The sequence below is a fragment of the Triturus cristatus genome, chromosome 8 (assembly GCF_964204655.1).
Source record: "Triturus cristatus chromosome 8, aTriCri1.1, whole genome shotgun sequence".
NCBI classification, from domain to species: Eukaryota; Metazoa; Chordata; class Amphibia; order Caudata; family Salamandridae; genus Triturus; species Triturus cristatus.
Genome location: NC_140591.1, coordinates 891397448 through 891422503, shown reverse-complemented (window position 1 = coordinate 891422503; position 25056 = coordinate 891397448). Strand labels below are relative to the sequence as shown.

Below are 25056 nucleotides of genomic sequence, written 5' to 3'. Positions count from 1 at the left end.
CAAGATAGCCTGTCCTCACTCAGCAGAGGAAACAAGGCAAGGCGCAAAGAGGCCAAACACCCCACGCGAGGCAACAAGACCTCCGCCCAAGGCAAGGAAAGGAGAACCGAAGGAGAAGAGCAACCTAGAGACTCCAAGGAGAAGAGGCAGAGCAAAGGCAAGCCCAGACAGTATGGCAGCGGAAGCCGAAAAGGGGAACTCAAGGTCACCCAGGAAGAATCTTCCAACGTCCCGCTGGGACAAACGCGCCCGCAAGTGGGTCCAGAAGGCAGGGACCATCTCCCCCACAGGGAGAAGAGGTAGAACCGAGTGCAAGGCCCACTGGAAGCAGCGGAGAAGGCAGGAGGACAGTCCCACTAAAGCCCCAAGAAGGCACAATGGTGCAGAAAGAACAAGAGAGCGGCACTGGCAAGCTCCGCCAGACGCCAGGGACACCGCATAACGAAACACTCAAATCAAAAAGGCAAAGAAGAAGGTTGCATCCGCAACATACCATAACGCCACAAAGAGCAGAAGCCCGCAGGCGACCATAACTCCCCAGCACATACCAGGGCTATATAACAGCCAACACTGCCCCACATAGGGCATGTCATATCCCAAGACATGGGAACCTCTTAGAAGGAACTTCCGCAGCAGAGGACAACAAAAAAGACCTGCGGCAAAAAACCTCGCAGGAGGCCTATCAAGCAGCCAGACGGGAAACGCAGAAGGCCCAAACACAGGCCCAGCATGGTGTAAAAAACCGAAAGGAAAAACACAGTCAAAAAGGGCTGGCCAGTAGCCAACAGAACCACAGCCTCAGCAAGGAGGACTCGAGTGGCCATGAAGCACACAGAACAGACAACTGGGGCGACCCGCCCCAACGGAAGAACAGCTCCAAGAACCAGATCAACACGCAGGTCACTGAGGAGGAGAAGGAGGGGGAAGAGGAGGGCGAAGCCCCGCCAAGAACCTCTGGATGGCTGAGTCCGCAGGGGCATGGAACAAAAGAGCACCATCGAAGGGAAGGTCCACCAGCCGTTCTCGAACATTCTCCGGGAACACCCTGTCCCGAAGCCAGGCATGGCAACGAAGGGCAACCGAAGAAGCCATGGCACGACCCAGCACCTCCGAGATGTCCAGAGCGGAGCGAAGGATAAACGCTGCCAGCTTCCGACCATCCAAGACATGGTGTCTCAAATACACACAGGCACCCTCCTGAGAAGTGGCAGACATAAGGGACCTTGACACCCTTTGATATTGCTAGCCTGACTCCCTGTCAGACCACACCAGATAGCGCCCCTGCCCCTAACCAAATGACCACAGGTACACACTTACATAGGCAGTCAAACCAAGCTAACATAGGAACGCATGGTACTGAGCATGAAATCCCCAGGCTTGACCCTGTCATTAACCTATCGGACTATGACATGACTCGAGCAGAAAGGCAGGTGCTGTCGAAAGGACTTTCATTTGTCCCCTCCGCGTAACCAGATTCCTTCATAATCAAATTGGAGATGCAGAAATTCTTTCGGAAGATAAGGTTGAAATATTACTTCAGTAAGAATACGTATAACCCTCCCCTCACAGCAACACCGTTTAGACCCACTTCCACATACCTCATGAGCCAAAGGATTTTAGCTTTTGAACAAATTGTTCTTCAAGAGACGATGGAACTCTGGGATGACAAGAGGTACATCAAACATAATATCAGTAAGGAAGAGAAACTGGCTTTGAACTCCCTTCGCCAGAACGACACCATTGTTATCAAGGCGGCGGATAAGGGAGGAGCGGTGGTGATACAGAACACTGTTGACTATGTGGAGGAGATTGAACAACAGCTGGGAGTAAGGGAAAGCTACCTCCCCACGCCCCGTGATCCCACGGGTGAAATCAAATTACTGATTGAAAAATTGATGGAAGAGGGAACCAAGGAAGGTTTTTTGAGTATACCTGAGAAAGAGTTCTTGAATAACAAAGAACCCAGGATTCCCACTATATATACACTCCCTAAGGTGCACAAACGCCTAGAGAAACCCCCAGGGCGGCCGATTGTTTCTGGGTGTGGCTCTGTCCTCGAACCACTCAACAAATGTATTGACCATTTTCTGCAACCCTGGGTGACAGAGACTAAATCATATGTGAGAGATACGATGCATATCATTCAGCTCCTGGAGGGCCAAGCATTTGACTCCAAAAGGCAGCTACTTGTGACACTCGACGTCTCCTCCCTTTATACATCCATTCCCCAGGCAAAAGCACTTGAGGTGGTTAGGATTATCTTGGATAAACGCCCGAGACCACATTGGATCCCCACAGACTTCCTGATTACAATGCTGGAAATTGCTATGAAGAAAAACTACTTCATATTTAAAAATCAATACTATTTCCAATGCAAAGGCGTTGCGATGGGGGCCACCTATGCCCCTAGCCTGGCTAACATCTTTATGGACAGCTATGAGGAGGAACACCTGTACAGTGACACAAATCCGTTCATTAACTCTATAGCAGTTTGGAAACGCTATATCGATGATGTGGTGATGATTTGGACCGGCTCTGAAGAAGAACTCAGAAATTTTGCTCAGTGGTTGAACGGTAGGTCGCTTGACATCCAGTTCACCATGAACTTCAGTGATGAGACCATTGATTCCCTGGACCTGACGTTTCGTGTGGACGAGGGCTTTCTATACTGTGACCTTTATCGCAAACCAGCGGAAAGGAATACACTACTCAAATATGAGTCCAACCACCCCCGTAACCTCAGGGACAATTTGCCTTATGGGCAATACCTGCGTGTGAGGAGGAATTGCTCATGCAGAGATGACTTTCAGAGAGGCAGACTGCCTCACTAAACGACTAAAGGATCGTGGATAACCTACAGGCCTACTGAAGCGAGCGAAGAAGCAAGCATGGTACTGTCCTAGGGATCAACTACTACAGCCTAAGGAGAAGAGGACTGGATCGGAAAACATTGTATGTGTCACCACGTTCAACTCCAAAAGCAATGATATAAGGAAGATCATAAAGAAATATTGGAATCTGGTAGCGGTTGAGTTGAAAACCACTGAACATCCCCTGTTTGCATTCAAGAGGGGGAGGAATATCAGAGACAATGTGGTCAAGGCCTACCTTGAACCACCCAAGCCACCGGACTTGAGAAGTCAATTGGGTCTCCCTCCAATCACAGGACACCACAAATGTGGCTCATGCAAAGCTTGCCCACTCACCATCGAAGGGGCCGCATTCACACACAACAACCTATTACATAGGCTGTCAGGGTTCACCAACTGTAACAGCAACAATGTTGTATACATAATCCTCTGTCCAAGAAATACACCTTATGTAGGACAAACCACCCAGAAGGTGAAAGCACGCATTCTACAGCACATGAGCAGGATCAGGTGCAAACTACAGGGAGCACCCTTAGTGGAACACTTTACCACGCATAACCATCCCCCAGAGAGCATCCGATGGAGGGTACTTGAGAAAGTCTGCCCCCACCCTAGGGGCGGTTCAACAACTGCATTGAACCTAAAAGAGTGTAAGTGGATCCACTCTCTTAACTCCGTGGCGTTTGGCCTGAATGAATATGAGGAAATAGCAAGTCAAATGGGGCAACTATAAGAAGGTCATAATCTAACTGCAAGGCCACTACATGACACTCTCCACACTATACAGGGTTGTCACTACTTATGCTGTATTGTTTAGTATAACATGTTTGTTTAGCATTACTTGCCAGTCAACTACCAACTTTGGCTGATGGAATACACGCTGTTACGTTTGTATATCGAATGTCTCTATATCACATGGGACCGCATGCAATTGTACAAACTCACTTTCTATGTTTTTGTCTCCCTTACATTCTCATGACCATGTTACATGCTTTGGTTCGAAGACAACAATTTTAATAATGTTTTTACTTATATTTTAATATTGTCTACAATTGTTATAGCCGTGCGTAATGATTATGGCCTGTAACGCGATTCTTTGTGAACAATTTTCCAATCGTTAGTGTTCTCAATATTCATGTTGTATATCTGACACTAGCGATTCCATCGAACAGCCCTGACAGTAGCACTTGAGCTCACCGATTGAACCCTGAATCAATCACCATGGTTGCTTAGCAACCGGGTCGTGCTTGACGTTGAGGCAACGTACACGTTGCCCTCCACGCCGCACATAAGGCATAGTAGCGGCTCTTAGACGCTAGGATTGATCCCCTGAGCAGCAGCAGGACTGATGCCTGCTCTGCCGATTCACCCAGCTTATCCACTTTGACTTCAGGTGAGCCACCGCGCCACACGCAACCCCCGCAGCGCGTACTTTTCTCAGAGATGGTCTAGTTGTTATCAATGAGGATCGTACCAACTTCACCCCACTAATCGACTTTGGCTTCAGCTGAGCCATAGCACCACACGCCACCCCTAAAGCGCGTTCATTTCTCAGAGAGGGTCTGGTTATTAATGAGAATCGTTCCCTATTTTGATGTGAAGCCACTGCGCCGCACGCAACCATGGCCCCGCTTCCACTCCTTATAAAGGGAAAGGTTGTTGTTCTTTTTACTGCAAATCGAGTATCTACCACACAGCACTTTGGGCCTAGTCCTCGTTTCAATTACAACCAGGCTTCCCGTCACGAGCTGCACCATTTGTGTCATTCTTTGCTCACGATCAACCCGCATGCAGTGTATGACATATGGACGCTTCACATAATCTCACGCAGTACTTAAAAGTTGGGAGATTTCGCATGGTCACACTGCGAGGCCTAGTTTAGGCCTGATCAATATAGATTAATGCGCTCTATCCTCTACGTACCCGCTGATATATCGCGCACATTTTATTTACAGCCATTTGCTTGCTGATGGAATTTCCTGACATGTGCCACTTAGGGACACTTGCAGCAAGATCTATTCTCCAGACTGGGTGAGTTTTTCCACCTCGGTCTCCCCTCATTGCATATCGCCCCCACAAGCGATCCATACGCCTGACAATCATTTATCTTTCATCCATAGGCTGTAAATACACACCCCCCCGAACCCCGCACACAGTCCTGATGAAGACCCGCAGTGACTACCAAAAGAAGCACCTCTAGGGTTGAAACGTCAACGATATACCAAGGCCCAGACCAACCACAGCCCTGTACTATAAAAGGAGCATTGATAGCAATCAGGGCGTATGGTTAGAAGACTGGCCATCAAAGAACCGTGTCCTATCCCCTGTATATTAACCCTGTACCACCTTGTACATAAGGTACAAATTGTTTTTCACTTGAGCACATATGTCACTTGAGCACCATTAACAGCAAAAAAAATTGTATCTCAGAAAAGGAACATATTTGAATGAATTTAATTCGGATAAAATGGAAAATAGATATACATTTGATGTGTTTTTGTGATCATTTATGATTAATGTATACATGTGTATAGGCTTTGGCGATATCAATGTCTTATGAATAGTTTAGTTTTGCGACATTGTTTGCGCTTATGAAATAACTCTTTGGTACCCTACAGAACCAACTTGCTTGCAAAACTTTATACCCAGGTTCTGAGGGACACCGGGTCGCCCCTTTTCTCTATAATCACAATCAGTGGAGTCGTGATGCTCCCCCAAACACCACATACAGATGGGGTGAGAATCCGTCTCCGACATGAGGCGGCCACACGACGTGCAAGTTTTAAAGCCCGAAGGCATTTTCACACTGTTACCACACACGCAGCAATAGCATAAGGGAAAGGCCTAAACAGGCCCAGAGCACAAACCTGATCCGTGTTGCACGTGGAAAAGGAAAAAACTGACATAGGTGCGCCGGGGTGGGACTTATGTGACCTCGCTGACGTCACGTGCGCGGACGACGCCTGGGCGGAGTCGCGTGATGCCGTCCCCCCGGCGCGCAGGGATGCTGAGCAAGAAAGTTTTCCGGGTCCAGACTCACACCTGGGGATAATTCTACGTGAAGGAATCTGCAGCTAGTAGTCTATCAGACACTACAACTAGCTCTGGTTGGGGAAGTGAGAGAGGTCTGGCATTGATCCAAATACAGTTTGTCAGCAACCACTGTAGATCTTTTGAAGCTCCCCCTGAGATCTGGACCATGTTGGAGAGATTCCCTGATGCAGTGACCACGGAGACTTCAGGTTCCACTGCAGAGCCTGCAAAAGATATCAGGCATGTGTTACAAGCAGGATCCAAGAGGCCATGAGACCTAACAACCTCAGGATCTTTCTAATTGTTGTAGGAGGCAGGCTGAAACATCAGTATCATGGCCTCAATACACTTAGTAAAGCCATTATGGACATGTAGAGTTCGTAATGACCACTCCCAGACCATATACTCTTTATGGCTTTTTCTAAACTTACAATGGCTAAGAATGGCATTAGACACTGTAGGGGGTACATGGCTCATGCCACTGTACCCTCACCCGGGGGGCTAGTGCACCCTGCTCGAGGGGTGACTTACCTAGGCTCCAGACAGTGGGTTGCAGGTATGGCACACAGGGATGTGTGCTATGTCGACTCTTCACTTTTCTCTGTACCAAAACACACAGCCTGCAAGGTTAGTGTGTGGATATTAAGTTACAGGGCCTCTAAGGGTGGCACAAAAGGTGCTGCAATCCTTAAGAGGCCTTCCCTGGTCACAGTGCCCTTGGTACCCATGGTACCTTTTACAAGAAGCATGCCTGTGGCCAGAGATGTGCCAATTTGGGGTACAAAGGTACAGCTTTGGTAAAGAACACAGGCACTGGGAACCTGATTGACTGGACACACCAAGTCAAAGTACATCATGTGTAAGGCTGTAAGGCAAAAGGTTGGGGGTAACCATGCAAAAAGGGACACTTCCTTACAAATACACCAAAAGAATTAGACAATAAATTGAGAAAAGTCTGTCAAAAAGTGAAAGGAGGTAGCTCTCTGACAGATCTGCCCTGGCTGGTGCGGAAAGAAAAGAACACACGTGGGTGTGCTGGGGTGGCACCTATATAGACAACGTGGAAGTCATGAGGACGAACCAGACGCCTACATCACGTGGAGCCAACCAACGCCACCTATCGGAGTGCAAGGGTACTTCTATCAAAAATCTTCCGGATCCAGCCTGATGCATGGCAGTTCACAGGTAAGGAATCTGTGGCTAGATGTCTCTATCAGATATTTCTGGCAAGGACAATGCAGAGGAACGATGCAACCTACCTGCGCCTAGTGGAACTGCTAAAAAATTTCCGGATCCAGTCTGACACCTGGGAGATATGCTAAGGTAAGGAATCTGCAACTAGAAATCTCTATCAGATGCCCACGTTACAGCAGGACAAATGGATGATGCCTATACCACCACGATCTCCATGGTGGTGTGAGGAGCAGAAAGGCAGGATCCCCATGAGTAGGCCTGTGCTGTCTTGCCATTTGTCTGTTTACTGGCTGGCAAGTTCCTGGTTTTGCCCAGGAGCCCACAAGTGTATCAGTAAGAGTCTCACTGAAAAGCAGCAGAGTTTCTTGAGTAGTAGTTGCAGGGTTAAGGACCTCTGCAAATGCATTGGTTTTGACCTCGTGCATGAGTAGTGTCAAGTCGACAACTTCCCCAGCTCTCAATGGAGATGGATTCTTCAGTAGCCACAGAGTTTGGAGAATTAAGGCCAATATCTGTGTATGTTTCTAATCCACAGGCATCTTGTAGGTCGTCAAAAACATTGCCCTCACCATTATAATCCTCACCCTCATAATCACAGTCAAAAATGTGGTGCCTGGGTTTGAAAAGGTACAACGGCATGATCCACATGTCGTGGGTTTAGTTTCCAAATCCGATAAAACTATCAGATCTGCATCTGGTATCTGTGATACTGGTGCCGGCATCGGATGTTGGAGCCGGCAGTTCCATGCTTGACTGGGGGTCAACCTCGGGTAGAGGCTGATGGGCATGGTCGGTATCAGGGAAGGATCTGCCGAAAAGATTCCAACTGGCAGCCATCACAAATCATTGGGGCCAGACTAATCTCCAGTGGGATTCGGTGGGGTACCAAAGATTTTGTCCATAGTCTCCTTTAGAAAACTTAAATCGTCCACAATGGGTATCCACTGTGTCAGGGTGTCAAGCAGAAGCCCAGCAGGTGTTCGCTCTGTGGAGCAGGTCCGCATCCTGAAGGTGCCCAGGGCATCACGCAACTACGACTGTGTGCTTGGCAGGACATCAGGGAGCAGTGTTAGATTTGATACAATTTTTTGTGTGATTTGTGTGATTACGCAAACCAAGCGATCTCAGTTTTGACTGACCAGTCGCAGCACCAGGAGAGAGTCCATACCCTCCCATTTGACTGGGACCACTTGTGTGACTTAATGTGGAGTTTTGTCTTTTGGTCGCAGATACCTTTGTGACTCATCCTTGTGCAGCAAGAGCACCACTTAGTGTCATGTGAGGTGCAAAGGCAGACGTCTTGGGTGTCCAGAACTGACATTTGCTGGTTACAGTCCTAACAGTTAGAAACCTGTAGACTTAGGCCCCATATCTGCACACTGCATGAGTTCTTGACAGGAAAAAATATTTTCCTGAGGAGGTGAGTTTGTCGGGAGCCCACACTGCTAGCTCTGGATACATGTCGGAAGGAACAGAAAAAAGGAACTGACATCAGCACATGGAGGTGGCACATATATAGGGACCCCAAAGTTATATTCGAGGTGGGATTGAGCCAACAAAAAGCCACTAAATGCCACCAAACGACCAACAAGGAAATTTTTGTGAAGTTTCTGGATCCAGTCTGGCACCTGGGTAAATTCACAAGGTGAGGAATCTGCTGTTTGAAGTCTCTATCAGAAAGCTAGGAACTTATGCCAGTGCAAAGGGGTGGCATCTATATGTGGTTCTGGCATCATTTCCAGTATGGGATGAAGTTGACACAGATTTGCACGATTCCACCAACTGATACGGGGAGAGAATTATGGAGATAAATCTGGTGCTTAGGGATATTCACAAGTTGAGGAATCTGTGGTTTGAAGTATCCATCAGAATATTCTTTTTTAGCAATACAACAATGTTTAGATTTAATTTCCATAAGATGGGAGTACAGGGGCAGTTAACAAAATTATTATTTTTTTTTTATATCACATAATGGCTTTCCTACTGCATGATGTATGCAGTAGGATTGTATGATTGGTGGCACAATATGTCATCCGGTTCCCTTACTTTTCTGAACCCATTATGAAAATCCCTCGGTAAGAGTAATTCTCAGGGGTTCAGGGACACCTGTACAGGGAGCAAGTCTAGATCAATATCCGTAATTACTCTAGCAGAGGCAGAATACAGTGACTACGTCCTTCAATGTCTTTAGGACGGACCATTGGGTTGTAGAGCACGGCTGAATGGCTCTCTATCTGAGGTGCCTAATTTATATGAGAACTAAACCATAATGACATGAGTGCAGGCGCCCCAACAAGGTAATAAATACCAAAAGCTGCCTGGAACCCCTGCACAATTTCCAAACCTTCGGTTACTGAACTCTGGGTAATGGGATTTCAACACCAGCTGCAGCCTGTGACTGTATATTTATTTATATTGGAAACACCTAAAGGGGCTAGTTCTACCCGTTAATCAGAAAAAGTGGCAAAAAGATAGTGTGCCCAAAAGAAGGCTCCACGATTATTCTCAAGCCAGTAAGAGTAAAAATAGTCCAGAAATAGGTTTGGATTTATTTAGCACCAAAGTCCAAGCCGGGACCTTCAGGGAACTCCTCACCCAACTGGCTATAATAGCCCATGAGAGAACAGCATCGCCTCAAAGTAAAAAAAAGAAAAAAGAAAAAAAGAGGAGTGTTTTGAGGTCAGGCTATGAAATGCAGGGGCCAAAGGATGTCAAACGATTGCTATCTTTCCCGCCCATAATGGGCATTATCCCATTGAGGTGTTAGGCATGGCTTGTGTTCCTGGCTGGCAGCGCCACGGTGCTCCTTGCACTAAAGTTATCAAAGCAGAAAAAAGGTTGCGTTATTCAGTTTATTGAATAAATGACAACTAAATAGATCTTCAAATACTCACCACGATCACGGAGATGTTACAACACACACACTTTTCTATATTTGAGATTGCCACATGTCATTCGGTGGAACAGAATGCAAGAATGCCAGCGTTACAGAAGCCAAACAGGTTGTAAACTGCACTTTCTGGGCAGCATTCGTAACTTACGTTTCTCTGGCTCAGAAAAATGTTTATCCACAGCGTAGTCCCAGTCAAAAATGTACCGATAGTAGCAGAGCTGAGCGTACAAGGCCTTGTCAGGATACTGCAATACAAATAAAAAAATACAGTTGTGAGTAAGCCTGATACAATAACAAATGAAAATATGCTTCATTAACATCTGTACGTGATTTAGGGAATTGCAAAGGCCCTAAAGACTATGAAAATTCCAAGTGAAAGGGTCAAAAACTATTTATTCAGGATTGTTAACACTGATTGAGAAACAGAAGCATGACTAGGTTCAGACAGCCATCCCTGATAATCAGCTCATCTCTTTTTCAAGGACAACCCCCCCCCCCCCAACACTCCACAAAAAACACTTTACTCTTCAATTGTGCTACATTTGAAATATATCAGATGTACTCTGTAAATTGGATACAAACACTGCGAGCAAGTGTTTCTGGATATGGTGACAAAATGTTAAGCGCAAATGAGTACAAAGCCTAGTATTGGCGTAGAAAATAAATATCCTGGACAAGTTTCTGCTACGAATGACAGGAGTTTACAAGCCAGTCGACTAGAGTTTTCGGGAATAGGGACATAGTTATACATTTACTGCTCTGAAGGGTCAGCGCTAGAGCGGCGAGCGCACGGAATGCTTTCCCTGTTTCAAGGCTGGTTAAGGGGCCTGTCACTACCTACCTTTAGCGCATTGCCACCACCAGCGTAGCGGTGAAGCACTGTAACCTTGCTCTAGGAAGGTGTGCATAAGCATGTTACTAAGAATGGGAAGCGGGTTAATTGATGTGACCAACATAGACACAGCTGGGTGAGATGTGCATGAACTGTTACAGTCAAGCTGTAGAGAGCTAGATGCACTGTAGAGTTGAGAGACTGTAAAGTAGTGCTGAAAGAAGCGCTAGGCCAGAGGCATGAATCAAGCAAGGGTAAAAATTAAGGGTAGGCAAAGAATTCTGCTCTGCCGGCTGAGTTTCGACCACAACGCGCTGAGTTTTTTCCCCACTCACTTGGCTCGTCAACAGTAAGTTGGCAAGTGTGATCAGGAAAAATTGTGTGGTAGACCTCTTCCCAGAGTGATTTTCAACACAGGTTGTGACCGCTTGCATTGAGAAATCTGCCACTTGAGTAGAAGATCTACTTAAGCGGCAGAAAGAAGCAGCGCCCTCTGGCACAAAGCATAGTGCAGTTCGCTTTGATTTTACATCGCGGGACAAAGTCCCCCGTACAAGCAGTGCAACTTGCCACACGCAGAACTCCACGGAGCGCGGCAGAGATTTATCGGTACTTCACGGAGTTACGTGGAGCAGAGCTCCACGAACACCACCCAAGCCTAGTAAGAACGTGTGCATTATTGGATTTTTAGGTGCTGTGAACCATGGGAACCAGATGCAAGCTCCATTGGTGGTGCCCCAAGACTATATGTGCAACTAAAATGGGTGGGAGGATTACACCATTATATAGGATGATTATGCTTGAGCCGGCAGTTTTCTGAATAACTTGCTTTGATAGTTATAACTTTGGGAATAACTATGTATTAATAGGAATGAAGACTGCCAGGTGATCCTGAATATGCCCAAGGCGGGCTAGAAATGAGTGGCATAGACTTGCTGCTTGAAATGGGGAGGGATATCGAACATAGAAGTTGAGATACGTTGAAGCTTGGGATTGGAATATGGAGCTGAAACTTTGAACAGTGGATACTTCTTCAGTGGTAGACCCAAAGTCTTCTTTTAAGAAGGGGTCTAATGCCATGAAAGGCAACCGTGGTGACGTAGAAATCCTCGGAGACTCTTGACATCAGAAACAATTAGTTATTTACCTTATGTAAAAATATTTCTGGTGGACACTACATTAGAGTGCTTGTCCTAATAATAGAGGCTTTGCATTAATGAACCACGTATACAACTTTTAACATTCTATACATAAGAATGCTTATTTCTTTTTAGCAGCAATGATCGGCTTTCCCGTGAATATATTGCACACTGTAAATTGATAGCCAAAGGGTTTGCGCAGCAGGGGGTTTGGTCTACTTTTACAGTGGCTAAAATAAACATGGTAACGTGCTGTCCTTCATCCCAAACAATATGGCCTGGATATCAGGTGACAGGGATTCAACACCCTTGTAAAATATTACATTATTTATTAGCTTGGGATTAATGCACAAATAACCTTACAATTACAGCTTTATTGATGGTGCCATAAAGTAGATATTTACTGTATCTGCAGCTGTGACAGAGCATGAGCATCCAAGTATGTCTCTAGCTCCCCTCCGCACTCTTTCGCTGGCGCATCCCTTCTGCTACTGCCAGATCGCTCAAGGCATGCAAGTGATACCTCCCCCCATTGCCCTCTCCCAATTCATACCACTCGGCGGCTTCCCTGCTGTTGCCACTAGGCCACTCAGTATCACCAACTACTAGAAACAAGCATGGTCCTGCTGGGGGGGGCTTACTGGCACTGCCAATGCCTGCTCATTGGTTCTTCCGCGGTTTTCGCGTTTCTGTAATTAGCTCGGTCTTTATGTCCGGGCCTCCAAGAAGCAGGGTAATTAGGTGTAACTGATGTCGCAGGGGCAGAGCAGTAACTATATCGGGAAGATACAGCACATTGGCGCAGTTGCATGGAGGGCTGCCTAGCTGATGGCACTGTGGCACCACGAGAATCTGGGCCCCCTCTAATAAATGGGCATACTTGAAGAGATTACAAATTAGTGGGAAGATGAAATACCCATCAAAAAACGGTTACCAAAGAGAAGAAACGTTTTCATCAGTTGTGAAATTATGGAGAAAAAAATGAATAGTAAACATGCACAATTGTATAGTTGTGTTCATCTAAGAGATCCAAGTAAACTGCTACGCTGTAAACAAAAAGTCCCCCTCAGTATGTACCAATGTCCTTCCGTGACCTCTGGCAGGGTCAACAAAACACCCTCTTCCTGGCTGGATTGCAGGACCTGGGTGTGAGGACAGGCCCTCTTGCTGCTGTGTGAAGCGGATGGCTGAGGGAGCAGTCACAAGAAATCTAGCCGAAGTAGGCTGCAGTCCTTTCCTCCTTGGTCCTTGTATCACATAGAAATTCTCACTGATGCCATGCGTCTGCTCTGTTTACACAGGTCTTTTATTCCCAGCAAATGATATATCCTAAAGCAAGAGGAGGAGTGCTCCCTGAACAAGCATCGCTACATCATCACAGAAATACGTTTAGAATCTCTCAATGTTCTGTATTTCTCAATGACGAATTTTGACTCTGCACCTGTCAACATATCCCACTGTGCTGCCAGAGTGTAACGGTGTAAAAAAAGATTTTCTTTTATGCCAAGGATGTTGAGGAAATTCGATTTTCGATCACGATCGCATTGAGCCGCCATTTTGTGCCCTCCGCCATTTTGTGTTGCCCTCACTCAGGCAGCACGACTAACAAAGTCTTTTCTGCTTTTCCTGCAATATTGTGTCAAAATAGCCTTGTGCCTCTGTTTAGAAAGCTGGTGTAAGAGACTGGTCGAGTACACTAATCCCTGTCTGGTTTTTCTAATCCCTGTCTTAACTACCTGTTGGTTCACACTATTCTCTTCTGACTTTATCTCATCTTCTGGCCTTCGCTGTCCTCCGCTCGTATTCTCTCGTTTCACAACTGTCCTCCAAAACACACAAACGTATCTCGCCACCTGCAAGCCAGTTACAGACATGTTAATACCTTAACCTGTGGGAGGGGTGGCAAACACAGTTGGAGGAGAGGCTTCTTCGAGTTACTCGATACTTTTGTTTTCCGACTTTTTCTATTGGCTCCGACTTTCTTTTGGACTATTCCTACTGGTTTTTCATGTATGTTTTAGGTGTGTCCTTCGTTAATGTATATGTCACCTATGTACTATAAAAGATTGTGCGCCACGGAGTGAAGTGGCAGTCTCCTGAGAACATACCGTGTGTACTTCTAGGACAACTGTACTAGCTGCAGCTAATAAAATCTGATCTTTTACGCCGACAGAGTGTCCCCATGTCTCCGTTAGCTGAAGCAGGAGAACCCAGGAGACTAAGGCGTACTCTGCTCCGCCAGGCCCAATTGGTTCTGGTTCTTCAACTGGCGCCCAACATGGGGCGGTTTCAGAGGTAGTGGTTCTGCCTGAAGGTTGTGAGGGACCGCGCAAGAAAATTCTGGAGGAATCGCGAGCCACGTCAAGCGACCCCTGTATGTCGAAAGTGGTCCAAAGGTCTTTTGCAGCGTGGTTACTCCTTCCTGACGGCTACTGACGACTGCTGCCCTGACTGCCGCCCTGCCTTGGCCCTCTTTTTGGTGATGTATGGTAAAGCGAGACGATAGACGGGCCTCTGTTGGTGTAAGAAGACATCTTAGTTAAGTATTGGTGGGTCGCTCCCACATTTGGTTCTTTGGTCCTTAGGTTCTTTGGTTCTTAGGTTCTTTGGGTCTTTGATTCGGGTATTGCAATAACCGAAGCCGAGGGGTATGTACATTTGTGCTGTGTTAATTGATTTAACCCCCTTGATGTTTGTGAACAGTCCAGTGAAATAACGATGCCTGGTCTGACTAAGTTTGAGAAATTTTATTGTTTTGGTTGTAATAGGGATTTCCGGCTGGAGGACACTTGTCCGATTCCTTCGGTTGGAACTCCCACTTATGAGCTCTATTCTAAACATGGTGTTAGCCCCATTGCCTTTAACGAGGCATGGATCTGATACACGAAGAATGATGGGGTTTTAAAATGGCCAGAAAATGGTAGTTTTGAGCCTGATATACTAGACAATTTGGAAACTATTTTATTTAAAAGAAAAGCCCGGCCGGCAATGTTTGACTCTTTCCGCCTTTGGCGTAAGGAAGCCAAACAGAGAAAAATTAAGCAAGAAAAACGAGATAGGAAAGCACAGGGTATGACAATTATACAGGCTGCTCAGCAACTTAGAGATGATGAAGTTGATAATGCGATGGAAATTTCAGAGAGACAGCATCGTATGGCGATAGATAAATGCTATCCGATGTTGCCAGCTTCTCCTTCTGATAAAAGAAAGGATTTAGAGGAAGATCCCTTGATGTCTCAACTACTAAGATTGCCTCCGCCCTATGTACAAGGTGCTAATGCACCCCCGTTGTTACAGCCTGTTCAGCCGCCAGTTGCGCCTCCGCTTGCTCCGGCTCTTCCACATTTGCCCCATCAAGTATTGCCGCCTCTGCCAGCTTTGCCTTCAACTCCTTTACCTTCATCTTCTTCGCCCTCTGCTCCCCCGGTAATTACTGATTTCTCTTCAGTTAGTTCGCCGAATACCTTGTCCCCTATCCTTATGTCCAATTCTCCGTCTATGCGTAATGTCCAATTCTCCGTCTATGCGTAAACGACTTACAGAAACGGTCTCTGGTCTTTTATCTCCTTTCTTTGAGGCGTTAAATGTGTCTCCGGCATTTTCTCGAAGACAGTCTCGTAGTCAGTTCCCAGCTTCCGAAAAACAAGAAAGGTTGGACTCTCTCGCTCGCAAATGGATTGAGAAGGGTCCTCGGTATAGTGTACCCGACATTATGCCTACCTTCTCACAGTGGAATGCGCCTACGCAGAGATATGTTTTCAATACTATGTGTGATACTCTTGTTAAAGGTTGGGAGGATATGGACTTGGGTTCGGTTCCTCGGGGTCTGTTAGATATTCAGGCTAATTTTGATAAGGGACTCATTGAATTTCTTCTTTCGCGTCTGCAGATCGTGCAGAATTCCGCTGCTAGAGCCATTTATGGTCTTCAGCGAAGAGCTAGAGCTTCTGACCTACTAAAAAATCTGCATTGGCTCCCTATGCCTAAAAGGGTTACCTTTAAGGCATTAACTCTTGCCTTTAAGGCACTCCATCAGGTAGGGCCCAAATACATCAGGAAGCGCTTGGCTTTTTATGTTCCTAGCAGAACTTTGAGATCTTCATTTCTGTCCATGGCTTCTGTTCCTTCAATTAGATTGACTAGAATTGGAGGTCGCTCCTTTCGCTTTCTGACACCTAAATGCTGGAATTCTTTGCCTGTCTCCTTGAGGAAGATCAATAATTTATTGACTTTCAGGAAGGAGCTGAAATCTTGGCTCTTTGCCCAGTAACCCTCTGTCCACTTCCATCTGCCCTGACCTCACTTCTCGGGTTTTTGCTAAAGCGCCGGGTCACTTTTCGGAGTAGCCGTGCGCCATAAAAGATCCAAATTAACATAACATAACATTGTGGGTTCTTAGGTTGAGGACGCTGTGAAGACACTTGTTTCCTTTAGAACCTTATTCACTTCACAGACTTTTCTTGATTCCGATCCCTCAGTTAGGTTGACACTGAAAAATTATCCAATGAGAGAGGTTCCTCCGGTATGGAGAAGAGGTTCCAGCAGCAGGTGCTAATCTAGGTATTCCTGCTCATTTCCAGCGTATATGGGTACATGTGCCCTGGAAAAGATCTGAAGTTTTGGCTCTTAAACAGTCTCTACCGGATCCTCGTAAGAACCCTGCAGGTTATTATAAAGAATTGTCACAGACTGTTGATGCTTGCATCATGAATTTAGCAGATATTGATATGTTGATGGGGAATGTAGTCCCACAAGCGTTATGGGCTAGGATTCGTAAGGAGAATCACGCACAGGAGGTGCTGACTGGGATGCTATAATTGCCGCAGATAGAAACCAAGTGGGTGGTGCGAAGCCTGATGCTTTGATTTCAGAACTCCCTGGTAGGATTATCACATTAATGAAAACGATGATGCCTGCCTTGAGAGTTAACTGGGATAAACTAGCCGCATGTAAACAGAAGAAAGATGAGTGTCTCCGATTTCTTCACTCGTTTCGAGGAAACATTCATTGATCACAGTGGTCAGGATATGACTACAGAGGGTAGACAGTGATTATTTGTAGATAAGTTCGTATTTAATTTGCTTCCCGAGCTGTCGCATAAGCTGAAAGACTCCGAAAGTTCGTGGGCCGTCTCCTCTTCAGCCCAGATTTTGGCTACTGCTCAATATTATGAAAATAGAGATAAAGAAGAAAAAGATAAGCAAGAGAAAAAGACTAAAGAATTAAAAACTAAGGTTCTCTTGCAACAGGCTTATCCACCTCGTTATGCTCAGTCCCAGTTTCAACAGCCTCCACAGTTTCAGAGGGTGTATCAAAAGCCTGAGCCATATATTCCACGACCTTTGTTAGGTCCTAATCAATGTGCCTATAGTAGGGAGGAAGGTCATTTTAAGAATAGTTGTCCGGTTTTATTGCAGCGTAATGGGACACTATCTGCTCCGCAAGGTCGTGCTGGCCTCCAGTCAGCAAACAGAGGTCGAGGTATGTTGACCCAAGAACAGCGTTTTCCTTCCTCCTTCTAATTCCGTGAACTACTTTGATCAGCAAAACGCTCGGTCTACACAGTATTACAATGAGGATTGTTATGTTGGAGACGGGAATGAAAGTCCTCATGCTAACTAGGGCAGCCATGGACAACGTAAGGGAGTTGTGTCAATTCTAGTAGATCAGAATGGACCTTATGTTAATGTCACTACAATGGGTGTTTCATAGCCATTTCTTTTAGATACTGGTGCGATGAGAAGTTCTATCATTCATTCAAAACTCCCTGGGGCACCTTTGTCTGGCTTAAAAAATGTATCTGTAGGTTTTTCTGGCGCCCCAATTCTTAATCTGGTTTCTTGCCCTTTGCCTATTTCAATTGGCCCTTATGATTTAGAAGTTCCGCTTCTCTTAACGAATGGTTGCGGCGAGAATCTATTGGGCTTGGATCTATTGAAAAGATTACATGCAGCGATATATTGCTCTCCTTCTGGTGTATATCTTACTTTAGGACAGAAACTGACTTCTCCAATGTATTTGTCAAAAGATCAATTCCCACCTGAATTGCTTTCTCTTCCTACAACGCTTTGGGCCACGGGTCCAAATGATGTTGGTTGTCTTGAAATTCCACCTTATGTTGTTACTCTCAAGCCCACTACTGAATTGCCACGCGTTCCTCAATATAGAATTTCCACTGAAGGTGAAAGAGCGCTTTTGGAAATCATTCATGACTTGATTCAGAAGGATGTGGTTGAGGAAACGAGAGGTAACATATGTAATAGCCCTATTCTTCCTGTTCATAAACGCACTGATCCTTCTCAGCCTCCGGTTTATCGCTTTGTAATTGGTCTTCGGGAGGTAAACAAAATTGTTGTACCACAGTTTCCTGTTGTCCCAGATATCACTGCGCTGTTGACAATGATACCTTATACAGCGGTTTGGTTTTCTGTTATCGATCTGAAAAATGCTTTCTTTAGTATTCCCATCGCCGAAGAGAGTAGGGATATTTTTGGCTTCTCTCGGAGGCCGAAGCTTCCGGTTCAAGCGCGCACCTCAAGGCTATCGTGAAAGTCCCTCTATTTATAGTCAAGCTTTGAAATGTCATCTTGATGCTTTTTCCTTGCCGTCTGGTGCTGCTCTCATTCAGTACATGGACGACTTGTTAATCGCTGCTGATTCAGAGGATATATGTAAGAATGTGACGGTTGCATTGTTGCGACACTTATCCAATCTTAATCACAAGGTTTCATCTTCTAAGCTACAATATGTTCGCCGAGAGGTTACATACTTGGGTCATCTCTTGTCAAAGGAGGGAAGACGATTAACCCCAGAACGTATCCAAGCAATTGCGCAAATGTCTGTGCCATCCACACAAAGAGAGGTACGTGCCTTTCTGGGCATTATTTCCTATTGTAGGCAATGGATCCCTAACTTCTCTCTGTTGGCTAAACCTTTGCTGGCACTCACTTTGAAAGATACGCCTCAGCCCCTTCCATGGACTGACGAATGTCAGAGGAGTTTTACTGACTTACGTACTGCTCTGTGTTCTGCTCCTGTACTAGGTACTCCTGATTACAGTAAGCCTTTTACGCTCTATGTTCATGAAAGAGAAGGTTGTGCATTGTCAGTCTTAACACAACGATTTGGAGACAAACAGCGGCCATGCGCCTATTTTTCGGCTACGTTAGATCCAGTAGCTAAAGCATTGCCTAGTTGTCTTAAAGCGACAGCAGCAATTTCTATTCGACAGTCTGCTGGAGTGGTGCTATATAATACTCATTGTTATGGTACCACATGCAGTGGATACTTTGCTAAACAGAACGAAAACACAGCATCTTACGAGTGCTCGTTTGTCTGGATATGAGCTGACGCTTTCGGCTAGTCACGTGCATATCAAACGATGTAATACTTTAAATCCAGCTACTTTATTGCCTCTTCCAGAAGAGAAAGGTGTTCAGGAACAACATGATTGTTTCTTTCGTACTGAGGAAGAGACAAAAGGTAGAATTGACTTAACAGATACGCCATTAGTGAATCCGGATGGAACGCTATGGGTAGATGGTTCTTGTTTTAAGCTTCCTAATGGAGAGACAACTTCAGCCTATGCTGTTACTACCTTGCATACAATCGTGGAAACAGCACGCATCAGATATAACTCAGCTCAGGCAGCTGAACTGATAGCCTTAACCAGAGCGTGTGTGTTATCCAAAGGAAAAAGAGTGAACGTGTACACCGATAGCCAATACGCTTTTGGTGTGGCGTTCAATTTTGGACGTTTGTGGAAAGAAAGGGGATTCCTTACTTCCCACGGCACTAAGATATAACATGGTCAGTTGGTGACTGACCTTCTTGAGTCACTTGCTTTGCCTACCCAGATAGCAATTGTGAAGTGTAGCGCACATAAGAAGATTGTTGACTATGTTGGTCGCGGGAATGCATTTGCGGATGAAGTAGCGAAAAAGACAGCCAGAGATGCTGCAAGTCACATGTATGTTTCAGGCCCTGCAAATTGGGTTAGAGAAAGAGGAATGTATGAGGATACAGTAGAAAGTGTGAAATCAATTCAAGAAGAGGCTATAGAAAAAGAATTGAGAAAGTGGAAAGAAAGTAAAGGAATGTTGGATGAAATGGGATGTTGGGTAGAATTGTCCGAGCACCAACGTTGGCTGTTACCAGACGCTTATGTACTACCTGTAGTTACTATGGCGCATGGTCAAGCCCACCTAAGTGCGAAAGGAATATGCAAGCTTCTGGCTCCAGTGTGGCAAAACGAAGGAATCCCGAAGTGTGCAGACAATGTAGTGAAACATTGCATTATTTGCTTAATGTACAATACGGGAAAGGGAACCCCAACTCCAGCAGGTCACTTTGCTCCTCCGACCTATCCATTTGAAGTGTTGCAAATCGATTACATTCACATGGAACGATGCAACAATCTCAAATATGTTCTAGTGGTGGTATGTGCCTTTTCCAGATGGATAGAGGCTTAACCCCTGAAAGACAATACTGCTTTATCTACAGCCAAAGTACTCCTTAAAGGGTTTTTCCCTAGATTTGGTTTGCCGCGCATTGTCTGGAGTGACAATGGGAGCGAATTTGTGGGCCAAGTCATGCAAAAAGTTTGTGCAGGTCTTGGTATAAAACAGAAGTTCCATGCGGCAAACCATCCACAGTCAGCGGGTCTAGTGGAGTGCTATAATGGCACTCAAACTCAAACTTGCTAAAGTACAGGCCTTAGTTGGCCCGATGCACTACCTTTGGCACTTCTATCCACCAGAACGGCTGTGCATTCTCGTTTGGGACTTAGCCCTTATGAGATCGTTTTCGGACGCCCAGCTAATATATGGGGAGTCCCTCGCCCTAAGAAGTATTCAGACTTGCCATACCCAATGTTGATTGATTATTTGCACGACCTTACAACTAAATTGCGTGTTCTCCATCAACAGGTTCAGAGCGCTTTGCAAGAGGACTCCACAGACTCAGGTCATTTCATCCAACCAGGTGACTGGGTTTGTGTGAAGAATTTCCAAAGGACGAAGAATTTGGAGCCTCGCTGGAGAGAACCCCGTCAGGTTCTCCTAGCTACTCGTACAGCAGTGAAGGTTGAAGGAAAGAAGAACTGGATCCACGGCGTGCATTGCAAGAAGGTTCCTTTGCCTTTGCCCTTTGATCAGTGGGTCAGTAAGGGTATAAGTGACTCTGAGAGCGAGAAGGTTCCCCGATTCATAACTTTTAGTGATGCACACTTTAATGGAACATTGTCGGAAAAAGAAAACGACGACATTCTCCAAGAAGCTGTACCACCACATTTTCGTCTGAATACCACAAATCCACGAACATTGTTTCAGGATCAGACTGTACCTGATAAGGCTCATTACGATTTAAGACGCAGACTGAAGAAGAAAACTTGAGATTCTCTCTTCTATGTAGTTTCTATCCCGGTTGCAGGGTCACGGTAGGAGTCTTGGTTGTGACCTGAGTAGTGGCAATAGGCCTGCAGGACTTGCAGTGTCATAGGATGGCAGACAATCGTGACCAAGTGATTAAAGAAGATTGCCGTGAGCATCCATTTAGAAGATGGAAACTACATTAGGCGAAAGAGAGAGAAAGAACAAAATGAAAGACAATCATTGTAAAATAATATACAGTCGTTGTGGTATAACTTTATGTGTTTTTATATTATTGTGTATTTTATTGGCGTGTATAGGATGGATTGTTTACGCTATGCAGCAAAAAGTTGTCCCTTCTTCTATCTCTGTGCCTTCTTATTCTACTATCTCTCCACATCTGTTTCATACACTTCCTCAACATGAACTCGTTAGAAGAATCGAATATTACAATAATTTGTTTATTCAATTATTACACCAACACCAATTAGTAATTAATACAACCGATTGTTGGGTATGTGGACTAATGCCTCATACCACAGAAAAAGGGATCCCATATTTAGTCCTTCCGTTCTCTTATGAAGGTTCTGCTTGGGCTTATTTTGTAATTTTCTCTAACGCCTATCAAAGCCAATTTAAACGACCTGTCAGTTCTTATATTGGTGGTCCAGATTTCAGTCATAGTTCATTGATAAAGGGAATGGTAGCCATGGCTAAAATCATGGAAAATAGTAACATTTCTGTTGATGAGAGAAAAGCATATACTAATTGGAACGTCACTCATATCACAAGCCTTAGTGATAAGGGTAAACAAGGAAAGTCTCCACCAATTTGGACTGTACCTCATCAAGGCAATTTGTTTGCAAATAAATGGCCAAACTACTGACCCCGAACAGAGAAAAAGCTTTTGTTCCCATACTTACATCCACTCATCTCAGAATTCGCCGCCGTTAGTGCCATCTCAGGGCACGTATTTCATCTGTCATGATAGAGCCTATACGTGGTTGCAGACTGATTTTTCTGGAACTTGCTATATAGCTTTTCTTCTTCCCCCTACATACATTGCTTCTTCAAATTTCCATAAAAACAGACATGGCAGAGGAATTATTGATTCCAAAGACACAGCAGGTCAAGAGGGAGGAGACTTCCTAAAAGGATTTCTTCCTTTTTGGGGTCCTATGGCAAACAGCAGGAATATGAGACAACTGGTTTGTGTTGTAGAGACTACCATAGACATCACTGTAGGAGCTTTGAGTAATATTACAGCGGAACTACAGGCGGATCGTCTTATGACTTTACAGAATCGAGTTGCCTTAGATGTTATTCTTGCAGATCGTGGTGGAGTCTGTAAATTGATCAAATAGAGTTGCTGTATTTATATACCTGATGACGCTCCGACAGTATACCAGGCCATCTCTAAATTACATAAAATCTCGGAGTCGATTCATCAGGACGAAGGAGATTGGTCGTTATTGGGATGGTTTTGGGGACTACTGTCCAAATGGGGTTGGAAAGTGCTAACATTCCTTGGTATGGTTTTAGCTATCGTTTTCTCTTGTCTTTGTATGCACTGTGGTCCCGCCATCTGCGACCTTTGTGCTACTATGTGCATCCCAAACCCTAAGACACAAAGAACAGAGAATATTAGAATGATGTTACAGCAACAGCTTGATGACCTCATGGCTATCGACATCGATTCAGATTAACATGAGTCTGTGTATCTTGCCTGAGTTCTGGCAAAAGGAGGGTCTGAGGAAATTCGATTTTCGATCACGATCGCATTGAGCCGCCATTTTGTGCTCCGCCGCCATTTTGTGTTGCCCTCACTCAGGCAGCACGACGAACGAAGTCTTTTCTGCTTTTCCTGCAATATTGTGTCAAAATAGCCTTGTGCCTCTGTTTACAAAGCTGGTGTAAGAGACTGGTCGAGTACACTAATCCCTGTCTTAACTATCTGTTGGTTCACACTATTCTCTTCTGACTTTATCTCATCTTCTGGCCTTCGCTGTCCTCCGCTCGTATTCTCTCGTTTCACAACTGTCCTCCAAAACACACAAACGTATCTCGCCACCTGCAAGCCAGTTACAGACATGTTAATACCTTAACCTGTGGGAGGGGTGGCAAACACAGTTGGAGGAGAGGCTTCTTCGAGTTACTCGATACTTTTGTTTTCCGACTTTTTCTATTGGCTCAGACTTTCTTTTGGACTATTCCTACTGGTTTTTCATGTATGTTTTAGGTGTGTCCTTCGTTAATGTATGTGTCACCTAGGTACTATAAAAGATTGTACGCCACGGAGTGAAGTGGCAGTCTCCTGAGAACATACCGTGTGTACTTCTAGGACAACTGTACTAGCTGCAGCTAATAAAATCTGATCTTTTACGCCAACAGAGTGTCCCCATGTCTCTGTTAGCTGAAGCAGGAGAACCCAGGAGATTAAGGCGTATCCTGCGCCGCCAGGCCCGATTGGTTCTGGTTCTTCAATGTTAAGGGCAATGTCAGACCCTATCTACAACGTCACAACAAGAGCTGGATAACCCTCTTCCTACCATCATCTGCCTCCACCAATTACTGTTCCTTGGGCCATTTTTTGCCTTTTTTTAATTCGATTCTTCTCAGTCCCCCACTTAAAGTGAATCTCTCACCTCCAGTTAGAGTTTTGGTTTTCAATGTCTGTACCTACAATTTCCTATCTGGCGTGAAAACAGCTTTGTGAGCTATAGGACCTCTTGACGCAGCACACGGACCTCTGGATTTTTGCTACAGGCACATAAGGACTATAGAGCCTGTTCTCTAGCATGAGGGCCTCTCCCTTTGACATTGTTAGTTCCTCTGCAAATACATCCTCCGTGAGAAGGAATATCTGGTAGGCTTGTTTTAGAGAAGGGAAACCTTACTATTCCAAGCATTTCAGTGGCAAGCCGATCTTAAAAGCGTTGCAGCCTCATGCAGAAAATCTTGTATTGGACACCTCTGTCCAGAGGTTTTGTCCATTAAGGCAAGATCTGGGATTGGTACACTTACATGTTGGCATTTTTCAGAAATTCCTGGTCTCAGGTTAGTAATCTAAGTTCCATCCAGAAATGAAATGTTTAAGTCAATGAACCTCTCTAACTGGAGCTAAATTTAAAGGTCTACATAGGGAATGAATACCAGTTTCACGGCTGGATCACCAATTTCCGGGATTGTGGTGACAAGGCTACCCACTGTGAAGCCAGCCTGATGAACAACCACGTATTGCAGCTCTGAGGGACTAAATAAGCTCGCCACTAGGCCAGTGTCACCACACTGGGTGAATCTGCCAAGTACGGAGTTTAGGAACTGCGGCCCCAAGGAATACTGCGGCCCCAAGAAATAAGAAGTGGGCCACCATGTGCGCTGCCCTGAAACAAAGGGGTTCACACCTCCACTCAAATGCCACGTTGTGAGTGTCGGTGCCAGGGCATAGGAAATCCAAGAAGAACAGCTTGCTGTTGCACAGTAGTCGAGCTGCACCTCTCTGATGATTCCCAAGATGGCAGGAGTTAGCCTGGGTTTGTGCTTATTCCATTCAGAGGGAAAGTAGCAAATCATCCCTTCCAGGTCCACACCAAGATCAACCGTTGGTCTCTCTGTAAAGGCAGAGGTCAGATAAAACAATGATTTACTGGAAATCAGCTCAGTGCGATTACCAGTGTTTGAGATCAATCCAGATCATCCATCCATACATTTTGTGTTGTGTGAGTCT

At 45.3% G+C, this 25056-nt stretch overlaps 1 protein-coding gene across 1 annotated transcript in view; it reads right to left on the bottom strand.

Annotated features, from left to right (window-relative positions):
• The window catches only part of POLA1 (DNA polymerase alpha 1, catalytic subunit), a 2011520-nt gene that overhangs the window by 282598 nt on the left and 1703866 nt on the right, over positions 1-25056 (bottom strand). Inside the window, exon 36 of the mRNA XM_085622423.1 lies at positions 10139-10235. Coding sequence (XP_085478549.1) covers positions 10139-10235 — 97 coding nt within the window. The remainder of the gene's footprint in view (positions 1-10138; positions 10236-25056) is intronic.